The sequence below is a fragment of the Terrapene carolina genome, unplaced genomic scaffold (genome assembly GCF_002925995.2).
Source record: "Terrapene carolina triunguis isolate 2854851 unplaced genomic scaffold, T_m_triunguis-2.0 Scaffold210, whole genome shotgun sequence".
NCBI classification, from domain to species: domain Eukaryota; kingdom Metazoa; phylum Chordata; order Testudines; family Emydidae; genus Terrapene; species Terrapene triunguis.
Window position 1 is genome coordinate 10,065,549 of NW_020664561.1, and position 13,427 is coordinate 10,078,975.

Below are 13,427 nucleotides of genomic sequence, written 5' to 3' on the forward strand. Positions count from 1 at the left end.
TTACTGAGCAACACTTAAGTAACTGGAAGTAATTGCTCCCGGCACCTGCATGCCAGACCTTGACCTTCTGCTTTCATAGCGTGGGATGTTCAAACCTTCACATTCTAAACAGCCACTGGAGCGCTGTTTTAAAGTTATTTTTACCAGTTTCCTTTCTTCAGCGTGCTGAATGCTCACAGTGCCGTGGATTTTGGGGCTGGCTTCTCAGCTGCAGAGTGCTCCACTCGCTTGTTGAGGAAGGCAGATCTCTGTGGAATCCATTCCTCTGGTTATCAAGAATCATTTTCAAGGCTCAGCCACTTGTGACTGACACTTATTTTCCTACAACCAGCTCCTCAGTCATACTCCTTCTCTTCAACCCCCTCTGACTGTCCATGTGTATCCCCTATCCCCTCCCTTCATCACCAGGCCTTTCCCGGCTCCTTTCCAGTGCATACCTCTGATTCTGTGTTCACTAAGAGGCGTGCAGAAGGCAGCGGGGTAGTCTGATGTCTCAAAGCCTTGCATTTACCTCTGGGATCATCCAGCCTGAAATCGTAAGCGGAGCTAGGCACCTGCTGCAACATTTGAGTCAAGCGCTTCAACTAAAGGGGGTGGGGTGGGGTGGGGGTTAGCTTGGCATTAGAGACAGAGCTGGGAAGTTTGAATCTGGATCTGAACTTTGCCAAAACTCAGGCATGGATTGAAGGCTTTGGTTCAAGCCCGTCTCTTCTTTTGTGAAGGAGGGTGACAGCTTTGCATTCAATCAATAGGTGTTTCCACCACACAGACCTCACTTCACACATTGTAGCATGCATACCTGTCTCAGTTCTAAAGAGGCTAAGAACAAGCAGACTTCAAAAACAAAGCTTTTGACAAAGATCCAGATCCTCAAAGGAGCCTAAGGCCCATTGGTTTTAATGGGAGTTAGGCACCTAAATACCTTGAGAATCTGGATCAAAGTCCCTCACATGAGGCTATTAAAGAAAATAAATAAACATGAAGTGAGAGGCAAAGTATTGTAATGGATCAGAAGCTGGTTAAGAGATACCAGAGGGGTAGCCGGGTTAGTCTGATTCCATAAAAACAATGAGGAGTCCGGTGGCACCTTAAAGACTAACAGATTTATTTGGGCATAAGCTTTTGTGGGTTAAAAAAAACACTTCTCCATGCATCTGAAGAAGTGGGTTTTTTTACCCACAAAAGCTTATGCCCAAATAAATCTGTTAGCCTTAAGGTGCTACTGGACTCCTCGTTGGTTAAGAGATAGAGAACTGAGTACGGATAAATGGTCAACTTTTAACATGGCAGAAGAGTGATTGTGTGGGATGGCCGAAAGTTCTGGTGATATTTTATGTATTTACTAATATTCTAGAAAAGGGCTGAGCAATGAGGGGTCAAAATTTGCAGATGACACAAAATTATTTAACTCAGTCAAGAGTGGAGAAGACTGTGCATCTTCAGAGGGACGAAACCAAGACAGTTGAGTGGATAACATGACAGCAGATGAAATTCACTTCTGACAAGTGCATGGTAATGCACATTGGAAGGAATACACTGAACTACTAGACCTTCCACTCAGGAAGAAGCCCACAACAACTCAATAAAAACCTCTGCGCAATGCACAGCAGTGATTGAAACCACAAACAAAAAGTTGAGGTGAATATAAGTGATGAGATAGAGAACAATGCCAGTTTATCCTTCAGTGAGAAGCCCTCACCTGGAATATTACTGTGTTTAGTTCTGATCATACTGGGGGCGCTGGGACCAATACCACCCTTCAGAGTCTGTCCACTTTGCCAGGCAGTCGCAACCTACTTCCCCTTGGAGGGAACCACTGACAGGAGGAGTACTACGCTCTGGTTACAGCTGTTACACCAGAACTAGCTAGACTACCATTGTCATCGCCGGATGAAATGGTGACTTTGACATACCCTTCCCCCCTAGATGACTTCAAGCTGTTCCAAGATCTTCTGCGTCATCTCAAGTGAACTTCAGTTCCCACTAGAGGAAATCCAGGACTCCCAACACAAGCTCTTGGACATCCTCCACACCTTGGGACCTATGAGAATAGCCCTCCCTGCCAATGAAGCCATACTGGAACTGTCTAGGACAGTGTGGCACACCCCCGCCACCTGTGCTCCTACCCCAAAGGGGCAGAGAGACACTGTTATGTGCCAGCTAAGGGCTCAGAATTTTTATGCTTGCACCCAGCTCCCAATTCGTTGGTGGTTGAGGTTGCTTCGGAAAGATCCACCTTTGTTGTCTTCAAGCATGACTACAGTTGGTATACTCACCAAGCCGTCATTTTGTTCACAGTTCTGTTCACCTTCTGTTCACGGTTCCTGCCAAGGTACTATCTTCATTCCTATGTTGGACAAATCCTTCCCACGTATGCATGGGAGTCCACTTTATCCCCTCTTCTCCGGACAAAACTATAATTACGGCCCTAATAGACTGAGGAGCCCATATGGACAACCGCATGACACAAGGAAGTCCAGAATGCATATTGATGTCCTGGAACTTTGATCAGTACAAAAGGCATGCAAGTTCCTTCTTCCATTCATCCACTGTCACCATGTCCTGATAATGTCAAACAACACTACGACCATATTCTACATCAACAAGCAATGGGGAGGAAAGTCTGCCTCCCTGTGCGCAGAAGCAGTCAACTTCTGCAACCGGTGCATCACTAATCAGATCACCCTATCTGCAGCCTACCTTCTGGGGAAGCAGAATGTGCTTGCAGACTCCCTCCAGCAGATGCTTTGGGATCAACAATGAGTGAGAACTCCACGACAGGGTGCTACATGACTTTTCACGCAATGGGAAATCCCAACCAGAGATCTGTTCACTTCTCAAACCAACAGCAAGTGTGACACGTATTGCTCCAGAGGAGCTCTAGGTTATCACTCCCAGGGCGATGCTCTCCTTCTCTCCTGGTCAGACCAGCTCAACTATGCTACCACTCTTGTCACAGGTGCTGCACAAGATCCGACAAGACAAGGCGACTGTCATCCTCATCGCCCCATTTTGGCCCAAACAGTTTGGTTCTCCAGCCTCCTGCACACATGTTGTCTCATCTGCCGATTGCCATCCTGACCTTTCCAGAGCTCCTGACCCAGTGCAACAGCAAGATCAAACACCCCAATCCATGACTGCTTCACCTCAGGGCATGGTATTTGGATGGGCATCATCCCTAGAACGTCCATGCTCCTCAGCCATGCAGGATATCCTTTCTATTAGCAGAAAGGACTCTACTAGAAAATGTTACCTGGCTAAATGGAAATGCTTCTGCACTTGGACACAGCTAAGAGGCATTATGTTAGAAGCCGCAGACATTCCCTTCATTTTGGACTATAACCTGTCTTTAAAGACATCGGGTCTCTCCCTCAGCTCCCTGCAAGTCCACATAGCAGTGATCAGTGCATTCCGTCCTCCTACTGAGGGCTACTCCAGTTTTGCACACCCTCTAACCAACCAAGTCTGGAAAGACCTTGTAAGAACCTTTCCACTTCCTCAAAAGATCCCGCCCCAGTGGGACCAGTTCTTGTTCTCTCAGCACTAACAAGTCTCCCCCTTTGAGCCTTTAGCTACTTGCTCCATGGCCCTTCTCTCCATTAAGGTCGCCTTCCTTGTAGCCATCGCTTCAGCAAAAAGCGGAGAACTTGGAACAAGGGTGGCAGACCCTCCATTCACTGTGTTCCACAAAGATAAAGTTTCCTTACATTTATACCCCAAAGTAGTTTAGGAGATTCACAGTAATCAGTCCATTCACTTACTTGTATTCTTCCTGAAACCACATGCGTCTGTGGAACATAGACTCCGCTCCCTCGATGTGTGACGAGCTTTGGCCTTTTCCCTACAGAGAACAAGACCAATCAGGAAGTCCCCAAGATGGTTTATCACGATAGCAGAGAAAGTCAGTGAGCACGCTACCTCCTCCCAGAGAATTTCTAAATGGCTACCCAGCTGCGTTCTACTCGGCTATCAGCTCTCGAACCTCCCGCTCCCTACAGGGGTACAAACTCACTCCAGTAGAGGGCAAGCAACGACCAGGTTGTCTCTTCACGATGTAAACCCCCTAGACATCTGTAAAGCAGTCACATGGAGTTCCATCCACACATTTTCAAAACATTATGCCCTGGTGCAGGACTCAACTGCTGATGCCTCCTTTGGAATGGCAGTGCTCCACTCAACCCTACTGTCCTCATTCTCGCACCCTCATCTTGCTTACATACTGCTTGTCAGTCACCCACAGTGGAATACAATAGGGACCATCACTCAAAGAAGAAGAGGAGGTCACTTACTGTAAATTGAAGTTCTTCGAGATGCATGGTCCCTCTCTGTATTCCACTACCTGCTCTCCTTCCCCTCTGCTTTGGATCTCCTCTTGATTCAGGGCAGAGAAGGAACTGAAGAGTTGGTTGGTCCGCCCCACCCTTTATCACCTCGGTCAAAAGGACAAGGTGAGCCAGGGCACATGCATGGACCAGCAGATGTCGCTTTCAAAATTCTTTGACTCCAGGTGCATAGCACACATGGCTAATGCACAGTGGAATACAATAGGAACCACCCATCTCGAAGAACCTCCAGTTACAAATAAGTTACCTCCTTTTAGTTCAGGACATCACTACAGGGCATAGTAAACTTGTTTGAGTGCCTTAGCGTAGCATGTTTCCTATAAGTGTAAACTTAACTTTGAATTTCCTGGGTTTATAATGTTTGGTTTTAGGATAATTACAGCATCCCCGTAATTTCTTTTTCATTTTTTTTTTTTTTACTCTCAAGTTACTATTAGTTACTTTCAACCTTACATCCATCCAGAAGGCAACAAATTTAAAACTAATGAAAATAAATACTTTTTATATTTACATAATTAACCATTGGAACTCACAGCCACAAGCTATAAAGGCCGAGAGCTCAGCACAGAATGATTCAAGAGGGGGTCAGAGGTTCTTGTGGCTAGTAAGGCTATCCACAATTATTCAGCCTGCTTGCCTCAGGATAGAAGCCAGTCGATTAAGGCCCTAGGATTTGGAAAAAGTTTCCTTTTTAGCACGTTAGTGCAGTGATGATCCATTCTGGAGCCTTGACACCTGTCTCTAAATCAGGCCTGGGTGAGGAGGGAGTGTTACATGGGTGGCACTCCACTGGCTGAGAGTAGTAAAGTCCCTGGGTCTATAAGTTCTAGGGAGAGTAGAGAAGGAGCAGCTGGCTCCCTCCCTCCGCCTCCTGCTGTGGGTTTTGTCTGGGTCTTTGCTCTGGCTCCTCTCGCCCCCTCACCCAATCTGAGAGCAGCCCCTCCCCTCCAAATGCAGAGCGCTTAGCTCCAGGGCCCAGGGAGTGGGCACAAGGAGAGTGGCAGGAGACTCCCCACCACCTGCCAGCAGCCTGCAGACCTTGTCTCCCTTGCATCTCCAGGCCCCGGCCCAGCCCACAACCCAGCACTACCTCCATCCCCTGGCCCAGCCCCCACCTCAGCAGCACCACCTTCTCCCTATCATCCCCAACCCCCAGCTCAGCTGTACCTCCCTCGCCCGGCACTCCCAGCCCCCACCTCACCAGCCCAACCCACACCCCGGCTGTACCATCTTCCCTCAGCATCCCCAGTCCCCACCCCACCAGCCCATCCCCCACTCCAGCTGTACCATCTTCCCTCAACACCCTCAGTCCAACTCCCACCCTAGCTGTACCACCGCCCCCATCGTTCCTCACCCCACCAGCCCATCCTGCACCCCAGCTGTACCACCCTCGCCCAGCACCCCCAGTCCCCACCCCATCAGCTCATCCCCCACCCCAGCTGTACCCTATCTTCCCTCAGCACCCCCAGTCCAACTCCTCCTGTCTGAACCACTCCCCATAACACCTCACCCCACCAGCCCATCCCCCACCCCAGCCCATCCCCCACCCCAGCTGTCCCACCCTTGCCCAGCACCCCCAATCCCCACCCCACTAGCCCATCCACCACCCTAGGTGAACCACCCTCCCCGGCATCCCCAGCCGCCACCCCAGCATCCCTGGCTCAATGCCCCCCACAAACTGCCCGCCTACTGTTTGGATATGTGCCATACAAAATGGCCAAAACCCACGTCTCGTGAACCAAGTCTCACAATCCTTTGCACCTTTGATTGGGTGGGTTGCAGTTTGATTTTTTTGACCATCGTGCGAGTCACAGACCAATGACGGTTGGGAACCAGAGCTCTACAGCATCTGTCACTGGTAACGGTGAGAGGCAGGAGACTGGCCTTGGGCTGGAGACCTCTGTGGGAAGCCCAGGTGCTACAGAAGTGGTGTTGATGACTCAGGTCTGTCTTCCCTTGGAGTCAGTACAGCAAAGCTCCAACACGGTGGTTGGAGGCACTGGCCTCCTGGAGGTGCGAATTGTTGGATGCTACGTAACAATGGAGTCCTGGAGCACTGGGGACCTCCTTGTGCTTTTCCCCAGGAGTCAGGATGTGAGTGAGCATCTGTGGCAAACCCCAACTCGATGGGTTATGCTCTTCCCTGAAATCCCCTCCGCAGTCTCCAGGCAGTGGAGGTTATTCTTCATGCCCCGCTCCCTCCCCAAAGGCAGGGCCATTTTGTTTCTCTGGGATTCTGGCTGGGAGAGGCTGGGGCCAGCCCCCCTTTTCCCCTCACACTGAGGGAGAGCTGGAGACAGCAGGCTCTCCTTTCCCTCTCTACCTCCCAGGACAGGGAGGTGGATCCAGGGAGACAAAAGGAGGAAGAAAGGGGACTCCCAAATGGGCAGACCTCGGTGAGTTCCCTGGCTCAGCACTGGTAACTGGCTGGCCTGATATCAGGGCACAGGGCCTTTGGGAGGTCACTAGTCCACCCAGATTAGCATATGGGCTACTGTCGATGCAAAGGCCTTTGTTACAGTTATTGACTGGACACCTCTAGCTTGCTGAGCAATCTTGAGGCTCAGACCTTAGTGAGTTTGTCTCAGCACCCATAGCTAGCAGGTCTGGTCTCCCATGACAGGCTGCCATAGGTCACTGGCTCAGCTTCTCCAGCTTGCTGGGGTAATTTTGAGGCACAGCATTGTGTGACGTCTCTGGTTCCCCATCTCTAGCTTGCTGGGCTTATGTCAAGGCACAGGCCTGGGGGAAATGATTGGAACACCACCTCTATCTTGCTAGTCTGACGTGAAAGCACAGGCCTCTGGGACATCACTGGCATCTCTATCTTTTTGGGCTTCTGTGTGAGGCCCCTGGCTTGCTGGGATGATGCAAAGGCACAAGACTCTGGGAGATTAGGGTTAGCTCGCTCATCTGATGTCAAGGGCTCTTGTGAGCTCACTCGCTGAGCACCTCTAGCCCGCAGGCCTGATATGAGGATTTCATTTAAAGCCAATTGAAATCTGTGCCAACAGGATTGCATAAAATGGAGGTGAAGGAAGGGAGAAGGGAGAGACAGCAGTGAAAGGAGGGAGTGGGGGGAAGGCAAGGCGGGGGGAGCGGTTCTGCTGCAGTAGATTTCTATTCTTCCAGCAGCAGCAGATTTTGAACTTTCAGAGGCATTGCATTGGAAGACCCCACCCAGGTCCCAAACAGTCAGCATGCTGAAATTTATCTCACCAAGGGGAAGGAGGGAAGATGGGGGGAGTTCTGGAAATAGTGCAGCATTCTCCCTCTATTTCAGCTCCATCCATCCATCTATCCATCCATTAGCTTTAACAAAAATTGGCTTTCCTTTTGCTGGTGGTGGGGAGCGCAAGCCTGGGGTCTTGGCAATGCTCTCTGCAGCAACTCTCTCTACTTATTAGAATAATTCTTTATTCCTCTCCCGGGGAAGGGGTTTCATATTTCAGCTCAAAGGTGGGAATATTAGATTACAGGGCCTCTGGTGCCCTGAGCGATCAGACCCGAATGGATCGGTTTGTCATTCCTTGCGGTTAGCGCCACAGGATCAGTGCAGGGCTTTCATATCGCATTCATTTCTTTCTGAGCATTGTTTTCTTTCTGCACGTGCGTCCCACCCTCTCCCCTTCCAGCTCTCAGGCAGGGAGCCTCCCGCCTCGCTCAGACTGGGGTTTGGCTGGAGAGAGGCTTTTTTCTCTTGCACCTTTTTTTTGGATTGAAATGCGAAGAAGTTTTGTGTTGGTTTGTTGGCATCTCCATCGACTGAGCACCCTCTCTTACCCACCCCCAGCATGTGAAAGCAGGTCTCTTCTCTGGGCAGCTCCCAGGACATCTCTGGGACATAGAGAGTGGTGGAAGCTGCATGCCGGGTGCAATTGGATCAGAAAATGGGAGGAAGGGGTCAAACGGTGTAACTTGCATCAAACTGGTGCAGAGCAAGGCTCCAATTCATACCTGGGTCAGTGCAAAGTCCAGCGCAGCTATTGAGCTTTCAGGGCCATGTCTCTCTTTAGTCCACTTTTACAAGATACCTGCAGGGCCAACAAGAAAAGCATCAGTCCAGCGCCCTCGCCGGCCCACCCCCAGCATGCCCTCTCTGCTGGAGGCTCCGGCAGGGGAAGAGAGGTGCAGAGGCAGCGGGACATGAGGGGGTGTTTTCTGCTCTGGGAGTATTCACCAGGGGGGCCATGCAGTCACTTTGTGGCCCCTTTTCACCAACACAAAGGAGCTGCAGGGTAACTGTGAATTCAGCTGCTGGAGTGTAAAACAAGTGTAATTTACACACCAGTGGGCTCACTGGGGGAACAGTAGGAAAAACAGCTGACAGGAGCAATGGAGCTGCAGAACCGTGCCAAGCCTGCACAGTGCTTTGAATGTGTCAAGTGCTGCGTGGGGGCTGTCACTTCGTTACTGATTATTGTTATTTTTTGAATTCTCTCGTGGGGCCGCAGCCTGCTCTCTATTGCACTTGTGTCAGTTCCGAGCCACTCCAGCAAGTCATTCTGAATTCAGGCTGGCGGAGCAGAGAGCAAATTCCGACCCTCTAAACCAAATCCTGCACTTCTTAAGCCTCCCTCTTGCACCCCTGTTGGGAGATCACTGGCGGATAGCTCAGTCAGTTGCCTGTACTGGTGCCCCTCACTCCCTCCTGTGACCTGCCTGGTGGCTCCTGAGGGCTATAATACTTTGGTCTGATTCTAGTTACTGGGCTTGGTGTGGGGCTGGCTGGCTGGAGTTGGTGGCCTGTGAGATACAGGCGGTCCGACTGGATGATCTAGTGGCCCTCTCTGGCCTTAAACTCTATGACTCTAAGGATTGCTTAGGGGATAAACAGGGCAGAATCTAGCCCTGTGCATCTGGTTCCAGTCATACCCTGGTATACATCGGGCATAGCTTCAGTGAAGTAGTCAGAGTCTCCTGGGTGTAAATCCGGACACACTGAGGTCAGAGTCATGCCTTCCCTCAGAAGGAATGCCTGCACTTCCTCGGGCTGAGGCAAACACGAGCAGCACTGGTACTGCAGCGGTCAACCGGTGTTGCAATAGCACAGGCAGAACCAGGAGGTAGAGTAGCAGATTGGTCCATCGACAATAGAGTTCAAGCTTGCCCTGGGGTATGTCTGCCCTGTAATCATGGGGTAGAATTGGACCACGTGTAGGCATATCCAAGCCAGCTTAAGTGTAGCTAGCTCGGGTACTGGAGTAGTGAGGCCACGGAGGCACGGGGTTCAGCGTGGGCTAGCCCTGGGAATAATTACCCAGCATTCCTGGGAGGCTTGTACAGTCTGTGCTGATGGGCAGGCTGCTACCGCTTCACTGCTATCAGTAGCTGAGCTAGCTAGAGTAAAGCTGTCTCCAGTCTGTCTACAGACTCTGCAGTCACACCCACCATGCAGTATGGACGGACACTCAGACAGCATTGCTGGCCCTAAGAATGTGTTTGGGTTTTGGCTTTTCCCTCTCTTTTTTTCTTTACCCCCTTTTCCAGTAGCAAAATGAAAAAAGGGAAACAAGGAAAAAGCAGGAAGGGGCAGAGGGAGGAAAAACTTCTTTAGTTTTGTACATTTTTTGGTTGAAAACCTGGAAAATGTCAGAAGAAACCAAGATTTTCTGCAAAAGTTTTCACTGGGGCCAGGGAGGCAGTTTTCCATTCCCAGTGGGAAATTCGGAACCAGTGCTAGTACAGCCCTGGAACTGTAAGAGGAGAGAGGGTGCTGAGGGTCAGGGTTGCCATGCGTTGGAACAGGGCCTGGGGAATGCTCACATGCTTGTGCTATGCTTAGCTCTTACCAGTGCTATTAGCCCTGTGACTTTTGTAAGCATTAAACCCACATATAGTTTTTAAGAAAGAAGCAAACACCTTCATCAAAGCAGGGGATGGCGTGAGGGGCTTGACTTTGGAGCCATTCCTATCTGGGTGAGTGACTCGGATGTCTCCACGGGGGGTTCAGTAAGCAACGAGAAACCAGTTGGTGGGTCTCAGTTCTGTGTCTAGTCAGCAGATGTCTGTGTTGCCCCCAAAAGCCCCATCTAATTTCCACCTTTGTTGGCAGTCTCAGCAGAAAGACCAGGGATTGCGTGAGCGTGGAGCAACCGGGCCATCTCTCTAGGGCCCCTTTTTGGGATAGAGCGGGGAAGCTTGGGCTTGTGTTGCTATGGCCAGCAGGTTCCAGTGCATTCAGTCTCGCAATTTTCACCAGCTTGAAAACTCCACTGCCCAGAAAGGGTGGGACTTTCAAAAGCATGCAAGTGAGGTGGGAGCACAAATCCCATTGGCCATTGTTGGGACTCATGCTCTTGAAAAGCCCACCCCAAATGAGTCATGGATTCAGGGCCAAATTCAATTCTGGTGTAAGCAGGCCCCGCTCCACCAGCTTCTTTGGATCTGCACCTGGGTTTGAATGTAGCCCTTAGTCTCTGGGGAAGAGTCAAGACTGTCATGGCATGAGCATCACACATCTCAGTTGGGTGCACCAGGTCAGAAATACATTTAGAGGTTACGCAAGGCTGTAAACGAGAGTTTTATCTCAGAATAGACATTAAAGGAAATCGCAGCTGAAATGATCTGATGACCCAGGTGTTGGAATATCAAAGGACCTGACCCAGGGAGGTGCTGATCAGCCCCTTCAAGGCGCTGAGTGCCGTCAACTTCCTGAAAGTCTGTCTTGCCTCTTGCATCAGACACCTGGTTTGTGATCGCTAAGAAAACTGAGACATGAGTATTAACTGGACTAAACCATTAGAGGTCAGAGGTAGTTGCTTCCCCACGTATCTCTCTTAATTATATTGAATGTGCTTTCAATTCCAGGTGGTGTGGTCCTCAATCCAGCCTATTATGGCATGCCCGGCCATACCAACACCATGATCCATGAAGTAGGACATATCCTGGGACTCTACCATGTCTTTAAGGGAGTGAGCGAAAGGGAATCTTGTGATGATCCCTGCAGGGAGACTACACCTTCCATGGAGACCGGAGACCTCTGTGCCGACACAGCCCCTACCCCCAAAAGTAAACTCTGCCGAGATCCAGACCCTACCAATGACACCTGTGGCCACACCCACTTCTCCGGAACACCGTTCAACAACTACATGAGCTACACAGGTAACGGGAGGGAATTGTTATTGTATCAGCTAGAAATTCAGCTTGTATTTCATTCCCATCTGTGTATGGATCCCATCTGTGTACTCCCTGGATAGTTCCTTCTTTTCAGGAATTTGGGCCCCCCAGGTATCCAGGCCCACCTAGAACTTCAAGTGGCATAAAATAAGCACTGGGGCTATACCAATTTATACCAGCCCAGTATCTGGCCCTTGGTGTGTAGGCAATACCCTGCTCACCCCTTTGTTCTTGGCATCAGTGATTTTTCTCCCTCCTGGCTTGACTTTCTCTGGATGACCAAAGCAGTATTGAGACCAACATGTGCAAATCTAGGTGCCTACGTTCAGGCATTTAAATCTATATTTAAGCACCTAATTAAATGTCTGATTTAGGCACCTACTCTGGGTTGAGAGGCCTGGTTTTAAGTCACCTCTGCCCTGATTTCCAAACGTGCAGCGCACTGACAGCAATCATTGACTTCTACTGGAATTGGGAGTGCTTGGCAGTTCTGAAAATCAGGCTGCCCTCTGCCAACCCACCAGGCCAATTCTCCTCTCACCCCACTGCCCAACAGGAGCTATTCCATTGCAATCAGGGGTGTGAAACTGGGGTAAGTGAGCTGAGACTCAGACCCCTGGACTCAGCTGAGAGCATTGCCACTCCATGGATACAACTACAGACGGTATTCTAGGCGCAGCAAGCATCCAAGCACCAGTGAGTTAGTCCGTCAGCTCACCTCCTTTCTCTCTGAAGCTGGAGACCAGAACACACAGTGGATCTTTCTTCCGGGATTTTCTAAAGTGATGGAAGGCTGCTTGGTTAGAGGGGCTCCCTTTAGTTGTATGGTGGCTGAACAAATGGATACAGAGGGTAATAGCACTTCCTTTCTCCCATCCCTTGTCTGCCCTGCTTGTTTAGATTGTAAACTCTCCAGAGTAGGGACTGTCTCTCATTATGTGTCCATACAGCGCCTAACGCAGTAGGGCCTTGATCTGTAATTCAGCTGATAAATGATAATAAAGGACCAGATCCCCGTGAATTGGCACGACACTTTTGACTTCACCGGAACTCTGGCAGTTTATATCCACTGGGGAGCTGGCCCAGTAATAATCCTCTGGCACTCTGGGGGCAGAACAAATGGAACATCTCAGCATTTGGGTCAACATTCCCTCTCTGAAGAAAACTAGGGTCCTAAGTCCAAAGCGATGCAAGGGTAAGGGCTGAGCCCCTGCAGACTGGTGCTTTGGCCTACACAACCACTGCATAGCGGTACGATTGAATTCATTATCCTGTGCAAGTGTTTTGTGGTGCCACTGGTCTGAAAGGTGCCATACAAACATAACCAACATCTGTTCTTCTGCTGACAATCAGTGAAATGGGCCAAACCCTAAAGACCTTACTGAGTTTTTACTCAGGCCTAACTCCTCTAAATTCCAATTGACTTAAAGCTCTGAGGCAGAGGTGCTTTAGACACAGCAGCGGCTTTGAGGAGTGAAGAGATGTTTGCGATACCTGGCTGGCAAATATTAGGGTCGATAATAACATGTGCCGTTATGCATGCACTAAGCTCAGGGTAATCAGATCTCATGCTCCAGGATATAAGATGGTCACCCGCTGGGCTCAGGAAGGAGTACGCGTCCCACGCGCCATCCACACCATTGCACAGTGGGTTGATTGGCTTCTGGGACTCCTCACCTTCCCCGGCAGCAGCAGGTCATGGCAGGCGCTGGATGCAGGATCCTACATCAGATGATGTGCTATGGGCCCATGCTGTGGGCTGGAAGCTCAGCGGATGTAAACTGGCATAGTTCCATGGAAGCCAGTCCAATAGCGCTGGCTCTGGCTCCGTGCTCCTTCTATGCATGTGTTGGAGGAGCGCAATGGAGCATGCGGAAATGCCTGGTCTGCCCCATCATGGCAGCCACGCAGCGTCACTAGCAGCGATGCCCTCTCTGTCCTTAATGAGGTCTGATGAGAGCCACT

The 13,427-nt window shown here is 50.2% G+C and overlaps 1 protein-coding gene across 1 annotated transcript in view; it reads left to right on the plus strand.

Moving 5' to 3' along the window:
- LOC112107426 (pappalysin-2) overlaps nucleotides 1–13,427 on the plus strand; it is a 168,270-nt gene that overhangs the window by 40,990 nt on the left and 113,853 nt on the right. Inside the window, exon 3 of the mRNA XM_024201120.1 lies at nucleotides 11,154–11,447. Within this exon, the coding sequence (XP_024056888.1) occupies nucleotides 11,154–11,447 (294 nt within the window). The remainder of the gene's footprint in view (nucleotides 1–11,153; nucleotides 11,448–13,427) is intronic.